Source organism: Durio zibethinus, chromosome 9, assembly GCF_047325235.1.
Source record: "Durio zibethinus cultivar Kanyao isolate XHJ-2024 chromosome 9, ASM4732523v1, whole genome shotgun sequence".
Classification (NCBI taxonomy): domain Eukaryota; kingdom Viridiplantae; phylum Streptophyta; class Magnoliopsida; order Malvales; family Malvaceae; genus Durio; species Durio zibethinus.
This window is the reverse complement of record NC_143170.1, coordinates 28060722-28082805: the sequence shown is the minus strand read 5'-3', so window position 1 is coordinate 28082805 and position 22084 is coordinate 28060722. Positions and strand designations below refer to the sequence as shown.

Below are 22084 nucleotides of genomic sequence, written 5' to 3'. Positions count from 1 at the left end.
AACGTAAATAATGGAAAGGATTTGTTTGCTACTATAATAATTTTTTTATTATTGGTCCTTTTCAAACAACAAAGTATTTTTTTTAAAAATAAAATAACAATGCATTATATATCTTTTAAAGGCTCAAATATGATATCCAACCTAGGTGCGAGATAGATAAATTTATTTGGACCGATAAAAAAAAATATTGAGTAGAATCTAAGAATCTTTTGCTACTTAAAAATAATAATATCCAACAAATATGCACATATATAGTTGTATATGCAAAAATCAAATCTCAATTTTTCAATAAAGACACAGGTATTCATGATTTCGTGCTGTTTTAAAAAAATAATAATAGAAGATATTTTCTTTGTGCATCAATGGATGCTGTTTTAAAAAGGGGATATAATTTGATCTTCACCTTTTAGTTTTTAAAGAAAAATTAATTTGGATTTGCTTAATCTCTTGCCTTAGAGGAGTAAATCAAAGTAACATTAATTAGACTTGACAATTTAAAATATAATATGTTGATATGATACGAATACGATATGAATATAACATATGAAAATAATATGATTTAAAATTTTAATAATAATTATATATAAATTTAATAAAATAAAAAAATATTTTATATTTTTGTGTTGATATGAATTATGATATATAATTTTTAAATAAAATATAATATAAATATATAATTTTTAAAATATTACATGACACAAATACATGAATCATCAAACTAGAATTAATTACTAATTTCTGTCTTATAATCTTTTAAATTATATTTTAAAATTTAAAATTTAAAATTTAGAATTTAAGATATTTGCTGGTGCTACAATCCGAACACTCGAAAAACCTATAAATCAACAAACAATAATAACAAACCTGAAATCCTAGATTATCATCTTAATCTTTGCCATGAATCAAAGAACGATCAGGTTTTGAAAACTCAATCATGTGTAACTTGTTAAATGCAACAATTATAGAAATATGAGTTGGGATTTCTTGAAATTGAAGCTTTAAAGTATGAAAAAAATAGTACACCGTTTTGCAATTTTTACACTTAAACTAGCTAAAGCATATGAGGTGGTTAAGATGGTTAATCATGTAAATTAATGTATAAGATCCAAGATTGAAAGTTCAAATCGGAACAAATTACCATTTTTTTTATGGAAGGATCGCCTAATTTATAAGCATTCCTTAACAAAGTTTAAAATTTGAAATATAATCTCTCAAAAATTTTTAAAAAACAAATCTCACTTTTCAAACTTATTATCAATTTTTGGAACTAAATCAAATAAAAATTATAGTAAAACAAGTGTTATGAAAGAAATCAAGAACTGAAGTGATAATTAAATGCTTACATAGCAAAAAAAAAAAACTATGAAAAATAAGAATAAAAGTTTTTTAGTACCCTTTTATCTTGTTAAATAAATTGTAGAAATTTATAAAAATTTTGGTTTTAATGTATTTTTGTTTAGTTAAGAGTTATTAAGAATGGAGAATGAATGTCCGAACGCACATAATGAGAATGGTCATCTGCAATTTTCCAACAAACCTCAAATCCGACGAGAATCTGCGTGTCCTAAAACCAACCACTTTCTTACAAGCAGCCCCTGCATGGAAGCATCATCAACACATGCCCTTCTTTTTCCCTCTATATTAAACCCACCTCTTTCTCAAGCTCATCAATTGATTAATATACAAGAATTTATTCTTCAATTTCTTGACATTTAATTTTTTGCATCAATGGCTGATCAACCAAGGTCCCACCAGATAGTGAGGACGAATACGGCTGTTACCGCCGGGGTTACCTCCTTATCCTCTCCGGTTTGACCCTGGCTGGCACGGTTATTGCACTCACAATAGCTACTCCACTTTTCGTCACTTTCAGTCCGGTTCTTGTCCCTGCTGTCATTGCAGCAGCTCTCCTAGTCACAGGTTTCGTGGCTTCCGACGGCTTCGGTGTTGCGGCAGTAACTGTGTTGCCGTGGTTTTATAGGTGCATTTACAAATTAAAACAAGTTATTCTTTTTATAATTGTTTTTATTAAAAGAAAATGTGACGTTTTTGTTTTTCAATGATTTGTAGGTATGTTACCGGAAGACACCTACTAGGGGTGGATCAGTTGGACCAGGCTCGTATGAAGCTTGCTAGCAAGGCTTGGGAGATGAAGGACAGGACTGAGCAGCTCACAGGTGCAAGTTCTTCTTAGGTAATTTGTGCCGCTTTGCAATTGATTTCTGCGGATCAAATGGCTATCATAGCAGTCTGGCCTTCTCTTTAAGTCATTAGAATGTTCCTGTTAATTCTATGACAATATTCCAAATTTATAAGTAGTATAAAAACTTGGGGTATGGTTTTGTTGAAAACTTGAGTAATAATTCACTTTCATAAACATTTGTTGTTGTTGTTGTCGGTCCTCTGGTGTGGGTTTAGTTTAAATTTCAATATTTTTTCTTCCCTTTTTTTTTTTCTTACCTCTATTTAGATTTAAATTTAAATACAATTTTTACAAATATATATAACAATATATATATATATAACAGAAATATATATTATATGTTTGATGCATCAACATTTGAATATAATTTTTATTTTAAACATGTAAGATACAAAATAAACAGGATTAAAGAAGGGAAACATCAAATTCAAAACCAGGACAGAATAGTGCTTAGTAAAAACGAAAAAGAAAAACAAGTGACAAAAGCAAACAAAGAGATTGCAGAAAAAAAAAAGAAAAAAAAAAGCTTCTGTAAAGGAATTAAGAATACCAAGACATGTGAATTATTCCAGTTGATTGTACAAAACTACAGCAACACAGTTGGCCTTAAGGTCACCGACCATTATAAAAATGGGAGGGTGGCTGGTGAGCAACATTTCTGCATCATGTTGTTTACCAATTGCCTATTGCCAAAAAGCAAGCAAAAATTACCTGCCTTTAGCATTTTATAGGATCTGAATCCCGCTTTTGGCATTGTTCCAGAATTATATTACAGTTATTCATAGTTCGAGCATCGAGGAGACCATGATTCCACAGCTTAATCATGAATAATCTCCAACACCTGCCAATGCAACAGATGGTTAATTTTGACTACATTAAATCATACATCCAAGATACACATAAAATGGGGGCAGCAAAACTACAAATCTCATGCAGAAGAGGCAGCATTATGAAGATGATTTTATACATCAACCAATCAGAAATACTCAGAACACTAGTATAATATAGTCAGCCCAGCAAATGCATACAAAAAAAAAAATGAATGAAACTACCAGAAGAGGGTATAAAAAAGTAGAAGCAGAATGCCTGAAGCACACAGCAATAATTTTGAATGAAAACAAAAAAGAGAAGATCTACCAGATGAGAGCTGGGGTTTTGACAAGGTCAGGCCCATGTAACTTTGAAAATGCTTCACAGGCCCATGGAATATGACCATCTGCCAACATCCTGCCAAGATGAAAACAAAAGATTAAAAACAGAAACAGCAAATGGATAACCACAACACTAATTCGAATCTAATCAACCAAATAAGAGAAACAATTAAAGAACTATTGAATTACTCAAATCACGTGTGAAATGAAGAAACTGCCAATGAAACACCAAAAACAGGAAAAAAAAAACAAAACCAACATCCTGGGTATCAAATCAGTCGGGTTCAATAGTGTTAAAACATACTTTTTGCATCATAGTTAGAGAGAGAGAGAGAGAAGAGGAGGGAAAAAAACCACTTTAGAGGAACGTCCAAGCAAGGACATGGGCAGAGAAGAATGCCAGAAACATTGCTTATATTAGAATGGCAAATCCTAGGTCCTTGCATCCATGACGCAACCCCTTTCTCTAGAGAACTTATAAGTTATAATGGAATGGATTATATGTCATTTTGACAACCTGTTTCAAGTGAAAAAGGGAAAAGAAATAGAGAAAAGCAAAAAACCAAAGAAAAGTAGAAAGATGAGGTTACCTTTGCTTCCTCACAAACGAGTTCCATAAATGCATTATTTGCTTCTCATCTTTGGTTACATCAACAAAATCATCAAGCATCTGCAAGGTGCTAATGTATATTAATGCAATCTTGTAAATGAAAAAACAGCTTTACCAGGATGCAATTCATTCAAGAGCGACCTAGGCATTGCAGACATTCAGAGTACCATGATGTCATTTTTGTAATGGTTTGTAAATGTTAGTAATTGTTCATATGTTCACTGATTTCAATTCCTACCTTGTCCACATTGCAGGTAATTGAGTCACACCAATTCAATTTACATCCCCAAAAGCATTTTCATGAGATTAAAATCTACACATCTTTTCGCAAATCATCCTTAATATTTTTCCTTTGAAACAAATCTACTAATATCAAAATGGTTACTATGCTTCTGAGCTTTCTGTACATTAGTCTAAAGACTGCCTTTAAAATGGTGCTTGTCAATACCTACATCATCCTTCAATTTTTATTTAGCCACTGACCAAAATCTTACACAATATGTCCTTCCAAACAAGCATTATAATTACAAGATTATGAAACAATAAACAAATAAATAACATACCCTTCGATCTTCAAAATCTGCAACATCATCATCAACCTCATCCTCGCTGTCTCTGTCAGACAATACTTGATCTATCACCATTGGCTTCAAGCAGCGATATCCAGTTTCAGAGATTTTGAAGCATAAAATGAAAGTGAGATCAGTCAAGAATTTCATAGTTGACAATTACTCAGTTTTCTTGACAAAAACTAATGCTATGCAAAGGCAAATTAAGTGTACCACACAACATATTTCAAAAGCTTTGCTTGGTAGAAAAGATGGAAATCTTGTTAATCTAATTGTTAAGCTACAAAGTAGAAAAGTGGTTATGAATTTTAAGGATTAGATTAACAAGTTTTCCATCCTTCCTACCAAGCAAAGCCAAAGGGAAAACCGGAACCACAGTCCCCATCCATTTCATATGCCCTCCACAGACAGCTATCTAGGGCACAAATCAAAAATTAGATCCTTACTCTTTAACAGCGGTAATGTATGTGTGAGATAAATGTAAAGCAACGGAAGGCAATATTTTTCTTTCTCCTTTCTCTCTCATTTTTCGCACTGTACAAATTATGGATACCACACACTTTTCCAGAACCAGATAACAAATACAAATTACAAAGTAGTCAGTTACCTGTGCTCTATGTGAGTGAAAAAACTGTCGCTTTTGTAGGAGCGTACGGCTGAAAAGACATAGAAGGAAAATATCAAACCCATATTCATGGTTCAGCAATAAACCCTTTATCTTAGGGGAAAAGAATGCATGGTGGCGAAAGAAGCAAATTATCTAAACAAGAGACATGCCCAAAAGAGCGCATCAGCTTTATAAGAACAAAGTTTCATCTTTTAACTGGCTGGTTACAGCTATTCTTGTCACTTATATGGCTAAAATGGGAGGGAGATGGTGGTTATTGGATTTAGAACAGCTATGCCTGAATCAGGAATGGCAGTGGCCACTTGACACATAGGGAAGTGGAGAAAGTACCTCCCACCCCCTACAGTTCTGAGACCAAAATTCTCTAGCAAAATAATCATACAACAATAGCTTTTACCATTTGCATCAGAAAATACCTAATGCAGAAAGGTACAAAAAAATGACTAGGCAATGCCTTTAAACACCCACAACAAGCTCCATCAGCCATGTTCTTATGAAAATAAGTAAAGCATTTTACAACTGCACAGTGCTGGTATAAATTAATTGAATAGAGAAAAAAAACCCAGACATACTTCCTTGGATCAGAACGTTCCATTGATATTTTTCTTGTCTTTGCAAATTGCAACAAGGCAGGGGGCATAAGATTGTTTCCAGACGTTGATTGTACACGTTCTGAATCAGAATATGATTGTCCTGCAGCACCTGAAACCCCTGCAACGTTGGAACTGGACGGAAGATGTGGAGCACACTCCAAAGCACCAATTCTAGCATTTCGTAAAATGTTTCCACCTGAGACAACAGCCCTTTCATCATTATTTGAATGAGCTAAAGTGACAAACATGATCCCTACAGCTGATCAGCTCAATCTAGAAAGTTCGAGACTTATGCACATAGTACAGGTCTTTCAACAATGGTATACTCATAAAAATTGTTTGGCCATATGATCTATTGGTAATTTTTAGGCATCTCTTGCATTTCTAAGGACTTGAGTCAAGCACCATAGAGTTCCATCTTACATGCATTAGATTTTTGGCCCCAGATCATGCTGCTTAAGATCTTGCTTTTAGCCTGGAATGTTTGAAGAAACATAATTGGAGATGCCAAAAATTAGTACCTCAAATTCAAACACCTAATGTCAACCCATTTAGAAGGATTACTAGGAAGAGATTATTTTTAGTCAAAGCTGGCATTTTTCTGTTTCATTTTTCATTCCATAACCTTGTTTCAGTTTTCCATGTACGGGAACACCTAGAGAACCTTCCATTTCGTAAACAATATATTAAATATGGTTAAACAAAATAACCTTTTTATAGAAAACTAATAAGTATGCAATCATTAATAACAATGTTATACCATGTGCCTTGTCAAGAAGCTCAGAGCCTCCTGCTGGCAGATTTGACTCCAAGAAAACTGGATGTACATGTCTTGCATTTTGAACCAGGCTCTTTGGTCGTCTACGCCTTAATTGCTTAGAGCTGTGCATGCATATGAGCTACCAACTTCAGATTATGGAAATAACATGAAGGCAAAGAAACTCACTAGCACATAAAATGGCAAGTCAAACAACTTACCAAAAGAAAAAAGTCTGTTGTTTAGGATCAATACCATCTGCAACAATCTGAATAGAATACATACATTTTTAAATTACAAGAGTGACAAAAATGACAAGTTATACAAAAACTAGTTATACTTGCAAGGTTCCTATCCTCTCTTCTATCTGAAGATAGAAGCTAGCGTCTTCATTCACCATGTAACTAATTTGAAGTACAGTGGCGAATTCAATATTGAGTCATAGTAAATTGGCAAATTTCACCTTAATCTTTAAGTAAAATAAAACTCAAACTTTGAACTATTTCAGAATCTTTTTCCTTATAAATTTGAAAGAATTGATATTAATTTCAAAAGGGTCTGGTGGCCTGACCCATAAACATTTGTCCAAATCAGTTAATTTAGGAGCTAGTTTTAATTCAGTTATGAGAAGGGAAAATAAAACAGAAACAAGTTAACAAACAGAGTACTGCAAGGCTTGGCAAGAAAATGTTCTGACCTCAGATCTCCAACTATCAGTTTTGACTGACACATTAACAGCTTGATACTCTTCAGTTACCTACAAAGTATTTATGTATTAGAAATTTTGGTATGCAAGCATCAATTATCAGAATGCCACCACAGATTCCTGAAGTTTACCGACCCAAAATTCAAAGTTGAAGAGATCATGGGATGCTGGCAAGTGATGCCTCAAACCCTATATAAAAAATTTAAGCTTCAACCATAAATGTCTAAGTACTATCAATTCAAATTCATTTGAATCAAAATGATATAGAATAAGGAAAAATAGAAACAAAAGGAACAACCTTAAAACTTGCACATTTTACCAAGCAGAAAGGACAAGAGAAGTCTTCAGTTACTGCAAGCAAATGAAATTTATTACATTATATCAATAAGATGAGTACAACACATAAATTATATAAAAATTTCAAAACAAAATGCTAATGATTAACTAGACAACAAAGGTGTCTACTACACCAGGAGGGAAGAACCAAAAAATTTAAAGAAAAATAATCCTTTGCTTGAGTTATAAGCAGCTAAAGAAAAGGATCTAACAACAAGAAAATATTTGACTCCAATTCTAATTAGTGCCAACAGCTTTACCAACCAAAAATAGCATCTATAATTTCAGACTGCAATTTCCTAGTCAAATACTCTCCCACACTTCGACTACTTACAAGGCAAGTACAGCACAACACATCTATGATTCACACCCTCCCCCCCCCCCCCCAAAAAAAAAAAATTGGAAGAAGAAATAATACCTTCAGTCCTCTGCAACTTATTATTGTAATATCTGTAATTAAAGATGACATTCCCTGCTCTCAACCTAGAACCAAAAGCAGCAAATTTTCAGTCTTAGAAAGAGATGCAAACCATGGTTCAAGAGGAAATCACATCAAGCACATGCACAATCCCTTCTTCTTCCAACTAATTAATTATTTCTCTTGCTGAGAAAGGTTTAGGTTTGAAAGACAAAATTATAGTCTATAAGAACTTAAATATGAATATTTTTAGATGGGTAGTAAATCAATATGTTTGGAGGGCAGGTGGTCACCACATTCTAGTAAAATAACTTTCCTTGGAGTACCAAAGGTTCAATAAAATAAATCAACCTCCAGTATTATAAATTTTAAGTTCAATTTAGAGAGAAAATAGACTGAACAATGAAGAGATGGATGAGCTAGTTAAAGAAAGGTCAAGGTTATTTTCATACACATATCGACAACAGGCAAAATTGTGTAAGATGATCAAATTTTTAGAATATAGAGAGGTGAATAGGTTTGATTAGAACAGCAAAACTACATTTGGTAATAAGAATGATAATTACTATAAGGATTACCGAATAATATGAGACAGAGATGAAGAAGAAACACCACTGCATGTGTATGAATTATAGGGAGATTTTTCCTTCGCCCCAACCTCCTCGGCAGAAATGATGACCTGCAGCTGCAATGGTTTGTTCTTTTGGAGCAAAAATAGTCAAATTAAATACCATAAGTAAATCATTTCTAGAAGACAAATCAGAAATGACTATTCTAAATGAAACAAGAAAATGAGAATTCAAGGACATACCATTGACAAAGAATTGCTGGAACTTTGGATTAAGATGCATTTGTCCTCATTCAAACAATTCAACTGCAGCAGATAAAAAAAAAGTAACCGTGATTCAGACATTTATAAAAGTTTCAATCATCACCGCTTGAACACTCATTGCCATTTTCTACACTGGTTAGAACAAGGCATCTAAAGCAAGTTGTATACATGGCTAAAGTGACATTTCATTAGCAGTCAGCAACAATAGAAGCAGCAAAACTGCTCATGACAAAGCGCTCTGGCCAGTTAAGTTCTGCTCATAAAACAGATAAGCGCAGGGGAACCTGATTGAACTAAGGAGTGCTTTAGCAACACAATCAACAACCCACAAACATAGAGCCCTATGCTACTTGCTTACCACACTGTCAACCACTATATTCCATGGGTATTGTTGTACAAATATTTCTCTGTTTCTACCAACTTCTCAACTGCAGTCAAAATTTTCTTTCAAGCTCTCACACATGTACATGGGAGGAGTTCAACTTATATATTCAACTCAAACAAAGCTTAGGATGTATTCTGAAGCTCAGAATGAGAGATGGCATTGTTGAATAATGTTACAGCTATACGCCCAATGAAAACACCAAGGAAAGAATCGAAGGCCAAAGGTTCGATTCCAAATCATTCTTTAATAATGTTATTTTATGTTTGAGAAGTGCATCAAATAAAATTGTCCCAGAAGCCAAATTTGAGCACTGCCTTAGGAGTGACACATTAATGACTCAACCATAAATACAGAAAAAAAACCAAGAAAAGCCCTTCACTTAGTCTTAGACAACATTGGCAATGATGTCCACAGAAATAGTAGCTAAGCAATTGGTAGTACAGAACTCCAGAATAAAAAAAAAAAAGGACCAGTAAGCTCTGATGCCACACCTTCAATAAGCAAGAATGCATTTCAACAGGTAATATCATCCCCGCTCTTTGTCCCAAACTCAAGTTTGGGGATTTCTCCCATGACAAATATAGTGATTCCAATGGTATCCTACCCCATAGGCAGCACCCTCCAACATTTGCTGTAAGGATAAATTGAATTTGAATTAAAGAAAATGCAAAATAAAGTGAAATTCAAGAAATTTTCTACAATTCATACTAAAATTAAGCTATTATAAAGGTTCTAATGAATGCAACTGCACATAAAGGATCTATGAAATACATACGAAAGCTGACAAGTAAAATGGCAAGCGAGCCAGATTTGGCCTCCATAGCTAGCTTATTAATCTCAGGGAGAATGAAATTTGCTTGAGATTGATTACTGCCTTCGATGCCAGTGAAGCTCGACAAGATACATGCCCGACGAAAACGATAAACTGCAGAATACTTCATTGTGGGATTCAAACAGTAAATATATCATAAATGAAGTACAAAAAGAGTACAACAACACCCAAAAGAAGATAAACTGACTAATGAATTTAGCTTGAATATATACACATGAAACACCGTACCTCAGCAACTGTAACATCAGAAACTAGCCTTGCCAACAAGATGTATAGTGGAAAATGATTTTGAGTTTGTACATCTTCATTCACAATCCCGGATATGGACACTGTCATTTGTATTCTACGTATCAACCAAAGAAAATGTAGTTAATAACTCAAATTTACCTGTATATAGAAAATTTTGACCACAGCAAACAAGACAGCACACCTCAACAAGCAACACTAACTAACAAATGATCATCATCAAAATTTTACTCAATAAATTCATTCATAATCACACAAAATGATAAGAATTAAACCTATTGTAACAAAAGAAACTTCTCATTGCTCCCTAACTGATGCTAATTCCAGCAAGCATATGTACTGTCAAACATAAGAATACACATAACAGATTTGCCTATCCTAAAAGCCATCAATATTTATCCTCAAAATCCCTATACTTCTTCCACCAAAGAGCACAAATGAAGGTCAATATGCCCTTTAAGTTCTCCCATTGATCCACTATAACAGAAACTGCTGTAGTAAGCACTTGCAACCATAACCTTTAAGAATATATAGTACTTCCAATTACCAGATTAAAAAATTACCTCCTTTTGTGTTTTGCCTGAATTTTGTAACGCAAACATCTTTGAAGAAATGATGGCTGCAAATAAATTTAAAAAAACATTGAAACATGGCCACAAGTAATAGGTAGAATAAAATCAACAAACATACATGTTAGAGATAAAAGGAAAATATCTTCCAATGAAAAGAAAACAAAGATGATTCAAAGCAGCAAGCAGAATTAACTGTCTACAATGTCAAATGACACCATATCTGGAAGAGAAACAAGACAGCCAATCTGAATAAAAACATAAAATGGCCAATGCAACAAGAAGCAGAAATATTACATTTCTTACAGCTCGTCTTTGAAGAATGTTATAGAGTTCTACAGGCTTGCAATAAATAGATAGACTCTCCTCAGCAGCAATTTCCTCTTCTGCAGATAAATGCACGCGGGAATCTTCTCGGCACATCTGATCTGTGCTTCTTGAAGAGCTGGAAAAACAAAACACAAACGAGAACCCCTACTCATGAACTTATCCAAATAGCCATAGTCCAAATCACACTTCATTACAATGCAACAACAAACTAAAAATTCCACAACAAATCAACCATCACCAAACATAAGACCCGGAACAAGACACTCTCACAATGCCCTTGAAAAGAATATCATATAGCAAATGATAAATCTACCATGACATAACCAGAAATTAAGCAAAACTCAAAAACCAAACACTAATATTAGTATAACATATTGGCAATGATGAACAGAGAAACATTAAATATGGGTTTAATCAGAGAGAACATACGAGGAGGTTTCACGAGCCACTAAAGGAATGCCCGGCATTCTTATTAGCTAATGCTTAAGTTTAGTATCATAGCTTTCTCTCAACTCTATTCCACCACAATTTATCTTTAAAATTAACCAACTGGAACCTGCAAAGCAGAAACCAACCTTGTAAAAACTCTAATTAGTTTTAAATTTGAAGTATCTATTAACCAAAAAAAAAACTCAATTGCAATAGAATTGGGAGATCAAGATGAACTGACCTTTGACAAAGTAAGAACCCTAATTGGGAGCTTCGAAATTGGAATGGAATTGAACCCTTTGAGGAGAAATGGAGGAAAGTGTGCGAAAGTGTGAGTTTTTGTGCGTTTCGACAGTGGCTCTTACCCACGCACCATTCTCGAAGCTTTTTTTTCCTTTTTTAGTGTTTTTTTTTCAAAGAATAATTTCGCTTTTTTTTTTTTTTTTAATTTTTGACAAATTTCAACTCCAACTTACCAAGTATGAAAATAATCCCCAATTAAGAGCAGTAATTTTTTAGCAAATGGTATAATTTTAGAAAAAAATAATATTTAAATCCATATATATACCTATTATTTAATTATAAACACTCAAATTTTTGTGAAAATATTAAAATATATTAAATCATAATTAAAAATGCATCTTTAAAATTATTAAAAAATAAATTAAGATCAAACAAAATCTATATATCTTGACCATATTATCAATATGAAAAATTATAATTTTTTTATATATATAAAACAATCAAATATATTTAAAAACGCACTCTTTTACATATAATACGTACAAAACTTTATTTCTGAAATATTCCCAATCGAACATAAATTGATAAGTAATAAAAATATATAAAATATAAAAGAATGAAATAATTTTTTTTTTAATATGGGATATTATTTTAATTTAAACACAATGTAATAAAACATTTTTTGGCAAGAAATCTTAATGAATCTATGCCTCACCAAAACACAGTTGATTATCAAAGTTAATTAATATAGTAAACAACGGAATTTTAGTAAGATTTTTCTTTTGGTGGATAGCTAGATTTAATCTATTTTTGGCACCGTTAAATTATTATTATTATTATTATTATTATTATTATTATTATTATTCAAATATTTTTATTTAATTAAATTTAATGAATTTATAAAAAATTAATTTTGAATAAATTTTTTACGAGTTCGAACTTAAATGGTTAAAAGACGAGTAAACTCTCTTGTACCTTAAACTTTAACTTGGTGTAAGATAAGAAAAGATTTCTTGGACAAAAATAAATCCAGAAGGTTGATTAAGCTTTGATTATCAAACCTTTTTTTAGATGGAAAATTATCTGTCATTTAGTTCACACTTAATCATTAACAGCCAAACTTGGATTTCTTTGCCAATTTTTTACTACCATAAAAACTACACCGTAATAAGTGTTAATTATAGCTTTAAGGGACGCGTACCGAGCTTTTAGCAAAGGTTATTTGATAAATAATCTAATTTTAATCCAAAAGCTTGAAAATCAAGTTTGCCCCAGTCTTAATAAAGCTTGTTAAATCTCAATCGTTTAAAGAATGTTTTAAAAAAAATTTGGATATCTTTGACTGTTTGATACAGATATCAAATCTTGCCATGTTCAGGATTTTGGCAAATAAAAAATATCGGCTATAAATTCTTGTAGGAGAGCTTGGTTTATAGAGAAAAACAAGGGTGTTTTTCACTTTTCAATGTTATATATATGTTATAAAGCAAATACAAGTTTTTTGTGCCAACCAGGAGATAAATTTTAAGGCAGAAGAAAGAGATTATGGTGAAAGAAACAGGGAGAAAGTGTTCTCATTGTGGACATAATGGCCATAATTCGAGAACTTGTAATGGGAAGGGAGGGTGTGTTAAGCTTTTTGGCGTGAACATAGGTGCCATGGATCAAAAGCAAGAAAATTTCATGAAGAAAAGCTTTAGCATGGGAAATCTGCAGTGTCATGCTGAAAACAACGATGGGTTTGTCGATGATGGGTATTTTTCTGATGGGCAGATTCATTCTAAGAAAAACAAAGCTGCCCATGAAAGAAAAAAAGGTACTCAATTTCTATGTTTTTGTTGTTCTTATTGTCAATCCTCACCATTCAGTCTGTTTGTTTTGTATGTAATTTCTTTCTTTTTTACTCAGATATATATATATATATATGTGAATGATATGTGGTATACTTGATCATCACTATCAAGAAGCGGCTGCCATTGATTAACCATTGAATAAACAAGTATGGTTTCATGAAACACGGCCAATCAGGGAAAACGTTATCGGGTTATTCCATGTTTCTGATGTCTGGGAATTCTGTTTTTTTGCTCAGGGAAGCCATGGACCGAAGAGGAGCATAGAATCTTCTTGGCTGGCTTGAGAAAGCTGGGGAAAGGTGATTGGAGAGGAATTTCAAAGAATTTTGTTACAACTAGGACCCCAACACAAGTTGCAAGCCATGCTCAAAAATATTTTCTGAGGCAGGCTCGGAATGATAGGAAGAAACGCAGGCCAAGCTTATTTGACATGGCTTTTCAAGAATCCAAATCCGTAAAATCTCTTAATCCCTCTCTCACTTTTGATTATGAAGAAGAAGAACAACAATTTATAGTTAGTTTGTTCATGTACATGACTACAAAATTCATGGTTTTTATTAACAGAAAACAAGTCCTCCGAGTTCCCCCACAGAAGAAACTATAAGAAATTCATCTCAGGTTGTGAACCGATTTCCACATCTTTGCTTGGATGATCGTCCAGTCATGTCGCTGACCACATCTCATAGTTTTCCAACTTATTATCACCGGGTTCAAACCACGGTAAGGGACTATTTGCAATTCATTTTCCTCTGAAAATGCCAAACCACATATTAGAAACTTCATCAATTGATGTTTTAACAGGCAGGACTAGCTCCCAATGGACAAGGCGAAATAGAAGCTAAAATGACGCCGTCTCTGCCATTTCTGCATGCAATGAATTATTCAGGACCGCGTTACATGGCTAAAGCCCTTGGAAATATAGCTGTCTGCACACCAGCTGCCCATCCCTCTTGTATACCTACACCAAGGTTGGTTCAGCACGGCGCGTTTCGAGCAGGCCCTGGTGTTTCATCATCAGAAAAAGATCTTTTGGAGCTTAAGATCGGCCCCCCTCAATCATCCAAAAATACAAGTCTGCCATCTCAAAAATCCATTAGAGTGATTTGAAAAAACAAAAGAAAATTTGTCTTGTGATGTTGATTTTTTCATTTTGGCACCAACCTGAGCAGAATCAGAACTAAATTCACACAATATTTATTTCATCAATAATCTATAGAGCTACAGTTCCAAGCCAGTTTGAAACAAATTTTCCAGCTCTGCCAAAAAAAAAAAAAAAAAAACTACCTCTTGTCAAAGCAGACATTTGATCAATTGGTGATTCAAGGTCACCATGATTTTGAGTTTTACTTAATTTTTCTTTCATGCCATTAACCCTGGGAAAGCATCCATCCAAACAATGGTTCAAATACATACATGAATTTATGACTGCTATTAAAGAAAGCCATGGTACGGCTTCCATGGAAAAATCAACAAATAATAAAATTGACATTACTATTATCAAGCAACACAATTTGTACAGGCCATTAATAATAATCTGTAAAAGAAGTAAATCTCATAACAGCTTACAAACAACTGAAAAGGCAAATAAATATATAATTCTACATGGTAGCGTAGTTTTCCTTTCTTGAGCGCACAATTAAGAAAGCTATTCTAACATGCACAATTAACTTAATTTGCAGGCAATAGCTAAAATCAGTTAAGAAGAGCAGCAACCACTCTTCTGGTTAACAGGTTGTCCTCGTATCTGCACCATCGGTGGTCTTGCATTATTGGATGCTGGCTGACTTGCCATCCTACAGTAAAAGGACAAAAAATAAATGGGAATGACAGTTGGAAGGATTAGATGTTTCTGCAGATGAGATGAGAGTAACCCTAATTGAATCTGTTTCTTTTAACGAGTCCAATACAGAAATACTACTTAATGTCATATTCCTGACGGCTAGTCAGGACATTTAATATAAAAATTTTATAATGGATCAGAATTTTACAGGCAAAAGAAGTACCAGTTCTTAATATCAGCTGCCATTGCCATGAAAGCCTGTTCAACATTAGTAGCATTTTTTGCACTAGTCTCCATAAATGGAATACCAATTTCATCTGCAAATGCCTATTTCCAGATCATAAACAATGTTACTTTTTAAGTTTTCAATAGTTCATGAAAATAAACAGCAGATAGTTGAATCACTTTTACCTTGGCTGTTTCGTAAGAAACAACCTTTTTAGTAGTAAGGTCACACTTGTTTCCAACCAGAAGCTTGTTCACATTCTCACTCGCATAACGATCAATTTCATTCAACCATTGTTTAACATTGTTGAAGCTCTCTTGGTCAGTTACATCATAAACCATCTGCCAGGTGTGGAACAAACAAACTTGTCCATAACATGCAAAAAGCGTACCAAAAAGAGGACAATGGTGAAGAAATAATGTATGTACACACATGGAGAGAAACTTACTATAATGCCATGTGCCCCACGGTAGTAGCTGCTAGTGATTGTCCTGAACCGTTCTTGCCCTGCAGTATCCCACTGAATGTTTCAGAGGGAAAAGAAAGCAGATATAGATATGCTTCAGTAGCTAGATTAGCACAGGAAAATAGAAGATACCAACAAAAAAATTGAATGGAAGACAATATGGTAAAGAACAAAATGAACACACACCCAAGACTAAGCAAAATCAATCTTTGTTATTTAAAAAATAAAGCCATAATCACAATAAAAAATTCTCCATAAGGGCTTATGGGTCAGCAAGAAACATGTATAGGAAATGACTACCAGGGAAAAATGTTCAACCCAGAAAAATAAAAAGTGCATATTACAACAATATAAAATAATAATAATTTCAAGAAAACAAGGAATCAAACTAGACCCGGACCATGAGACTCAACAGCCAAGAAGGGAAGATGTTTGATCAACACGACTTGTATTGCTATCAAATAAATAAATATCATCTGCTAGTTTAATTCAATGAACTGAAATAAAACAAATAAATAAGGGAAAGATTCTCACAATTTGAAGTTTTATAGTCTTTCCATCTTGCTCCACTGTGCGTATTTTCTGTAGAACAAAAAACAAATATATGAGTCACGAAATTCAAATAATTAGACACTTGCTTTAACCTGCAAGTCAGAAATGCTCACAAAGTCCACGCCAATTGTGCTTATATGACTGTCCAGATACGAATCATCCTGCATTGGAGTGATAAATATGTAGTCAGATTACAAAGATCATAGAGATTTTATGCTTAATCAATACAAGCAATTTGATAAAGGACTACCATTGGCAATTTTCAGATAAAGGATAAGAAACATAAATTAGAAGAAAAACTGGGAAATTAAATAATTGTTACAGTGGAAGCTTACAGCAAATCTCAGGAGAAGACATGATTTGCCAACACCGGAGTCTCCAATCAGCAAAAGCTTGAACAAATAGTCACTGCACAAAAAATTTAAAAACCTAACATTTCAACTAAACAACATCTCAAAATAATACCCATAACAAACCTAAAAAAACTCTTTATTTTTCCAACAAAATCAATCAATATATGCTAACATGAAAATTCTGAACATAGTCACAATAACATTCCCTCCAACATTCAAAGACCACATTAGGCACAATCTAAGCCTTACCCAATATCTACATTCAATGAAAAAAAGGCAGAAGCACAGTTACCATGACGCATAGAATCATAACACAAATGAAATCTATTAAAGTTATTATTTAATGAGGACAAAAACATACAAAAAGCAAACATATATTTGCTCCAAATTCTTGATCAGAATTCAACAATCAACACCCACATTTCAGTTTTTTTTTTTTTTAAATTAAAATAGATTAAATTCTGATGAAATAATAACTTTTGATCAAAAAGCTGTAGAATTTACCATAAGTAATAGATACCCACTTCCTTTAATAGCATAATTGATACAGATCTAAGCAAAATAGTACCCAAAAGAAAATCAGAAATAGAATTTAAAAAGAAATTTACTAATAAAACCCATAATTAAAAAGCTACAAAACAGATCCATAGAAAAAGAAGCTTTATAAAGGAACCCATCATGGCAAAGAACAAAAGCATCATGGATCTTAAGCAAACAGCAAAAAATAATTGGAGTAAAAAGATATTATCGAAAACAAAAAAAAGGGCGGGTGATCAGTGATAAGGAAGCTTACTATTCAGGATTCATGACTGTGGGTTCGACCAAATCGGGCCGGTCCGTTGGTGGAGGAATGGGACCGGATTCTGACAGAAAAGGCAAATAAAATCTATAACAATGTTTTTGTTCTTGTTGTTGAGTGAAAGAGAGAAAGGCAAGAGGACCTTTGTTTTTGTTTTTTCAGTTCGGAACTGAAGACAAGACAAGACAGAATAAATGTTTTAACGACACCACCGAAAAGTTTGCATTTTATAATGGCATCCACAAAATTCGCAAGTCAAATCCTGATCCCAACATTTTTTTTATAATAGAATTTCTCCTCTAAATAATTTCAATAAATTTTTTTTTCACTTTCTATGCTTATTTTTGATATTCTTGGTTTTTTTTTTCTTGGTTAAATTTAACACTTAATTAGACTGACAGCTTCATATTTTTCATTTTATTTTTTATATAATTTTATCATCTTATTACTTTTTTCTTTTGGGATTTGAAAAAGTTTAGAATAAAAAAAATTAATTTTTTTAAGATCAAAACAAATCATCAATCCATAAATAAAATTTACGAATCTTCTAAAATTTTTTATACTTATAAATTGTCTATTAACATAAAAATATAAAATTTGAACTTGAATATTTTATATCTAAATTTTAAAATTTAGTAACTTGTGCAAATTTCTGTCTACATATATATATATATATATTTTTATACAACTAAACAATTAAATGTGCAATTTGAGGGTGGCAGCCAGTGGGGCATTGATACTTTCCCTCGAGGTGTAGTTTGACCATGCATGAAATATATATATATATATATAATTGCATTAAACTCAAAATGCTTATGATTTTGAGTCGTTACTTGTGTTGGAGTCAACATCTGAAATTTCATATACCCGAAAGGTAAACATAAGGGAGGATATATAGCTATGTTTTATTATCTGCTTCCATGGATAATGGTATGGAGTGAACCCACTGATCTATGTTCTATGTTATCAGGGAATAGACACTGAAGAATGTATATGTGCAGAATAAAACAAACTATTGACTCATTTCACTTGCCAGCCCAGATGCTTCACTTTTCTTTTGCTCAGGATTCCTAAAGCTACTGAATATTGCCTGAAATTCTCTTAATTTTGCCATGTATTCTACAACTGCAGCAGTGAATGTCTTGTGAATTGTTTCCAAAAGCAGCCCCTTTATGATAGTTTTAACTTATAAAACTAACATTGTAATAATGTACGCAGCGAACTCAAACTGTATTATTATTATATCTTACTTGCACACCATGTATTTTATGCTACGAACTCTCCTGGCAAACAAGCCTGTAACTTCCTTTAACCATAATTGCTTCTGTTACTCGAGGGCCAACCGTTACCATCCTGCTTGAACCACCAGTCCATCTTCCAGAGCCGCTGCCACCAGAATTGCCTTGTCCATTTCCAGCCCCGTAGCCACCACCATGAGCACCACCACCTCCAGTCCCATAACCATACCCGGAACCTGACCCAGTTCCAGACCCAAAACCAAATCCATAACCCCACCCAAACCCATTAGGTCACCGGGCCGAGCCTGAACCATAACCCCATCCACTTCCAGGGCTTGAACCCAATCCCCAACTATAGTCCCAGTTAGGCCCATGGCCTGAACCAGTAACACCATTGGAGCCCCCGCTTGGGGCATTAGGCTCCATAGACATTTCGAGAGAGGTCAGGTGTTTCCTATCACCACGAGCACCAGCTATACCAAATGCAGCAAATAAGAAGAGAAGGAAGAAGGTCAAATGGAGAATGTTAAGTCGCATCTTCTTCTCCATTATGGATATATATGAAGTTTTAAGGTTTTTTTCTAAGCAAATTTGGAGTTGTAAGTTTTTGATTAATGATTTGCATCAAGATTTGGTGCATGTAAGTCGGTATTTATAATGGGGGTGATTGATTGATTGTGATATAAGGCCACTTGTGACAGTATCATATGGGTGCACATGTCTCCAAGTGTTCGAATTTACACACACAGACAACAAAAAGAAACAAAAAAGAGAAAAAAAAAAAGTACTAACATGCCTGAATCACAACACCGCCCTTTCAACTAAATTAATTTGTTTGACTCATGCTATGTTTCATGTCTTCATGCCTACCAAATAGAGGAAACTAGAAACAAAGTTTAAGCCACAAACTTTGTTTTTGGATATTGAAATAATGGATATCAGGGCATGAATTGTCTGTGAAGTGATCAGTTTTAAATCTTGACAATTTTAATTAAAAAAAAAAAAAAAACTGATATCCTGTCAAAGAGTCATATAAAAATTTTCATGAGTATGTCAATATTTTCATTGCTAAGCTTGAGTCATAAAACAATCAACCTGCTGTAATTGCCAATAAAGTCTGAATGGAGCAATTCCATATCTAATTTGAAATTGAAAGTATAAAAAGGGCTTAGTCTTTTCTTTATTTTCTGCGTTTCTTTTGGAGACATCTTCCAAGTTCGAATAAATAGGGAACTTAAGCAAAGGAGATATACAAACTTCAAACAACTGCAGTCTCTGCTCCACTTCAGTCGCACCAAAAAGAAATGAGGGATATTACCTAAGAAATGAAGAGTGGCTGGCTGATAGAAGGGGGAGCTGGTGGTAGTAACTTTAACAGGCCAAGCCACATAGGACGCTTGGAGACGTAAACAGTGCAAGCCAAATAGTAATTACCATCCGAGCTCTCTGTTTCTATCCATGATAACGGCTAATGGGTATATGTAGTATAGTGGCTAGTTGCTTCGGGAAAAATTCCTTTTTGCTTGTGTTGTTCTGTAATGGGGGATAACAACTTTTTGACTTCCACATTTTTGGATTTATGAGATCTAATTTTAATCCCTTTCACGAAAATGACATGATCTTGAATGTGATGTGAGATCTCTTTCTTTCATGATCTTCCATTCCTTTTTTTGGTGGGAGAGAGGGAGAGGGTGAGGAAATATTACAATCATAAACTAACTTTTGCCTTAGTAAATGAAACATTCTAAAATAAATATGTCATACTTGTATCCTAAAACGAAAACAAGTTGGAGGGGCAAACAACGCTTGATTTCAGGTTTTCAGCTTGCAGTGGACATGGCAAGCCCTTCGTAGTGGAATTGATTAGCCAGGAACCTAACTTAATGTGGACCTGTTTAGAATCTAGGACACAGACAGAGCTGGTTCCACAAACAGAGTATTTTCCTTTTTCTGGGCCATTCAGTGAAGAAAACTCTCAAGTGTTATTATTGGGCCCAGATCTACAAAGTTCAACTTGTGAGCTTTAACTGGCTCAATCCGTGTGGGCACAATGATCGACTCATGCTCGGACCACCTCACATGAGGTAACCCCATTTCCCAACCAAGTTGCCTCTCAAATTGGACCCATCTCCAATTAGTTCAACACAAAAATTTGAATGCTTTTGCGGCCCTATTATCATAATATATTCAATCACTTTCTTTCTCCTACCCCAAAAAAAAAAAAAAAGGTTTTTGGTTTCAGGTTGACACTGTATTCTCTTCCCATCACTGAAACAATCAGATGGTAGATGTATGTGATTCGATTCCTTTGTTTGATTCATAGCTCTCTTTTGCATTTAAGTCAGTAAAAGAGTCTATTAAGAGGGAAAAGGATAGAACATGGTAGATAAAACCCAGTTAAATAGGCAATTGGGCAAAGCATGTACTCATCATTTAGGCGAAGACAGCAATCATTCTTCATGTTCATGAGCAGCATGCAAGTTTAGTGGATGGCAATTCCATGAAAGGACAGGAGATCACCCTTCCGTACTCCGACATGGAAAGCAGATTTCAATGAGTTTGAGCCTTATCTACAAAGTGGAAAACAAGTTTTGAATGTTTTTTCAATTTACAGGAGCAGCAAAACCAAATTACAGCCACTTTAACGTAAAGCCAAAGCATATGTGGCAGTACCTAGTCGTGTAGCGCTGACAGGAGCATCAGGTTTAAGAAATTAAACAGAATCTCGTTATCATAAGTTGCAAGAAAAACCTGGAGGAAAGAAAGCGAAAAAATATTCCGTTGCCGGGACTTGAACCCGGGTCTTTCGGGTGAGAGCCGAATATCCTAACCAACTAGACTACAACGGATTGTTGAAATGTGTTTAATTAACACTTTTTTATGAATCAAAAAAAGAAGACGGAAAATAATAAATGTTAAAAAGAATCGGGGTCCTGAGGCCATCGTACAAATGAAGGTAGACAAGAAGTACCAACAAAAT

General features: G+C 33.8%; 3 protein-coding genes, 1 non-coding gene and 2 pseudogenes across 10 annotated transcripts; 2 read left to right on the top strand and 4 right to left on the bottom strand.

Moving 5' to 3' along the window:
• The first annotated feature begins 1653 nt into the window (after positions 1–1653).
• LOC111318089 (oleosin Cor a 13-like) lies at positions 1654–2338 on the top strand (annotated as a pseudogene). Its single transcript, XR_016345351.1, has 2 exons — positions 1654–1981; positions 2071–2338. The product of XR_016345351.1 is annotated as an oleosin Cor a 13-like (transcript).
• A 291-nt stretch (positions 2339–2629) lies between these two features.
• Positions 2630–11965, bottom strand: LOC111314420 (polycomb group protein EMBRYONIC FLOWER 2). 5 transcript variants are annotated; one of them, XM_022915771.2, is made up of 21 exons: positions 11836–11965; positions 11595–11721; positions 11133–11280; positions 10830–10885; positions 10249–10363; positions 9964–10123; positions 9680–9819; positions 8783–8845; positions 8550–8671; positions 7972–8036; positions 7516–7568; positions 7353–7406; positions 7209–7268; positions 6733–6779; positions 6515–6636; positions 5734–5950; positions 5141–5189; positions 4528–4611; positions 3945–4024; positions 3341–3430; positions 2630–3044 (listed from the first exon to the last, which is right to left on the bottom strand). In XM_022915771.2, exons 2-21 carry the CDS (start codon positions 11630–11632, stop codon positions 2921–2923), a joined length of 1887 nt encoding a protein of 628 aa, XP_022771506.2. In that variant the 5' UTR covers positions 11633–11721; positions 11836–11965; the 3' UTR covers positions 2630–2920. The 5 variants fall into 5 exon arrangements, with proteins under 5 accessions (XP_022771506.2, XP_022771514.2, XP_089622270.1 ...); XM_022915779.2 differs by having other exon boundaries at positions 8550–8656; XM_089766144.1 differs by lacking the exon at positions 10830–10885.
• Positions 11966–13293: 1328 nt separating this feature from the next.
• LOC111314406 (myb-like transcription factor family protein) lies at positions 13294–14943 on the top strand. Its single transcript, XM_089766146.1, has 4 exons — positions 13294–13653; positions 13927–14144; positions 14255–14410; positions 14492–14943. The coding sequence occupies exons 1-4, from the start codon at positions 13383–13385 to the stop codon at positions 14795–14797; spliced, it is 951 nt and encodes a 316-aa protein (XP_089622272.1). The 5' UTR covers positions 13294–13382; the 3' UTR covers positions 14798–14943.
• A 221-nt stretch (positions 14944–15164) lies between these two features.
• LOC111314413 (GTP-binding protein YPTM2-like) lies at positions 15165–18118 on the bottom strand. Of its 2 annotated transcripts, XM_089766147.1 has the most exons (9): positions 17861–17965; positions 17572–17619; positions 17050–17122; positions 16828–16875; positions 16697–16744; positions 16145–16216; positions 15882–16037; positions 15694–15797; positions 15165–15483 (listed from the first exon to the last, which is right to left on the bottom strand). In XM_089766147.1, exons 2-9 carry the CDS (start codon positions 17604–17606, stop codon positions 15387–15389), a joined length of 633 nt encoding a protein of 210 aa, XP_089622273.1. In that variant the 5' UTR covers positions 17607–17619; positions 17861–17965; the 3' UTR covers positions 15165–15386. The 2 variants fall into 2 exon arrangements, with proteins under 2 accessions (XP_089622273.1, XP_022771494.1); XM_022915759.2 differs by lacking the exon at positions 17572–17619 and having other exon boundaries at positions 17861–18118.
• A 425-nt stretch (positions 18119–18543) lies between these two features.
• LOC149516927 (uncharacterized) lies at positions 18544–19753 on the bottom strand (annotated as a pseudogene).
• A 2127-nt stretch (positions 19754–21880) lies between these two features.
• TRNAE-CUC (transfer RNA glutamic acid (anticodon CUC)) lies at positions 21881–21953 on the bottom strand. Its single transcript has one exon. It is a non-coding gene; the product is annotated as a tRNA-Glu (tRNA).
• Positions 21954–22084: the final 131 nt, after the last annotated feature.

Excerpts from the sequence above, each read along its gene's own strand:
- LOC111314420 (XM_022915771.2), bottom strand. The coding sequence starts at position 11,632 with ATGCCGGGCATTCCTTTAGTGGCTCGTGAAACCTCCTC. Across the intron at positions 10,124-10,248 it reads CTGATGTTACAGTTGCTGAG|TATTCTGCAGTTTATCGTTT; the intron begins GTACGGTGTTTC and ends CCCACAATGAAG. Across the intron at positions 6,780-7,208 it reads CTGATAGTTGGAGATCTGAG|ATTGTTGCAGATGGTATTGA; the intron begins GTCAGAACATTT and ends TATTCTATTCAG.
- LOC111314406 (XM_089766146.1), top strand. The coding sequence starts at position 13,383 with ATGGTGAAAGAAACAGGGAGAAAGTGTTCTCATTGTGGACATAATGGC. Across the intron at positions 14,145-14,254 it reads CTTTTCAAGAATCCAAATCC|AAAACAAGTCCTCCGAGTTC; the intron begins GTAAAATCTCTT and ends TTTTATTAACAG. Across the intron at positions 14,411-14,491 it reads ATCACCGGGTTCAAACCACG|GCAGGACTAGCTCCCAATGG; the intron begins GTAAGGGACTAT and ends ATGTTTTAACAG.
- LOC111314413 (XM_089766147.1), bottom strand. The coding sequence starts at position 17,606 with ATGCTATTAAAGGAAGTGGGTATCTATTACTTATG. Across the intron at positions 17,123-17,571 it reads GTGGGTATCTATTACTTATG|TGACTATTTGTTCAAGCTTT; the intron begins GTAAATTCTACA and ends TTTTTTGTGCAG. Across the intron at positions 15,484-15,693 it reads GCAGCTGATATTAAGAACTG|GATGGCAAGTCAGCCAGCAT; the intron begins GTACTTCTTTTG and ends CTTTTACTGTAG.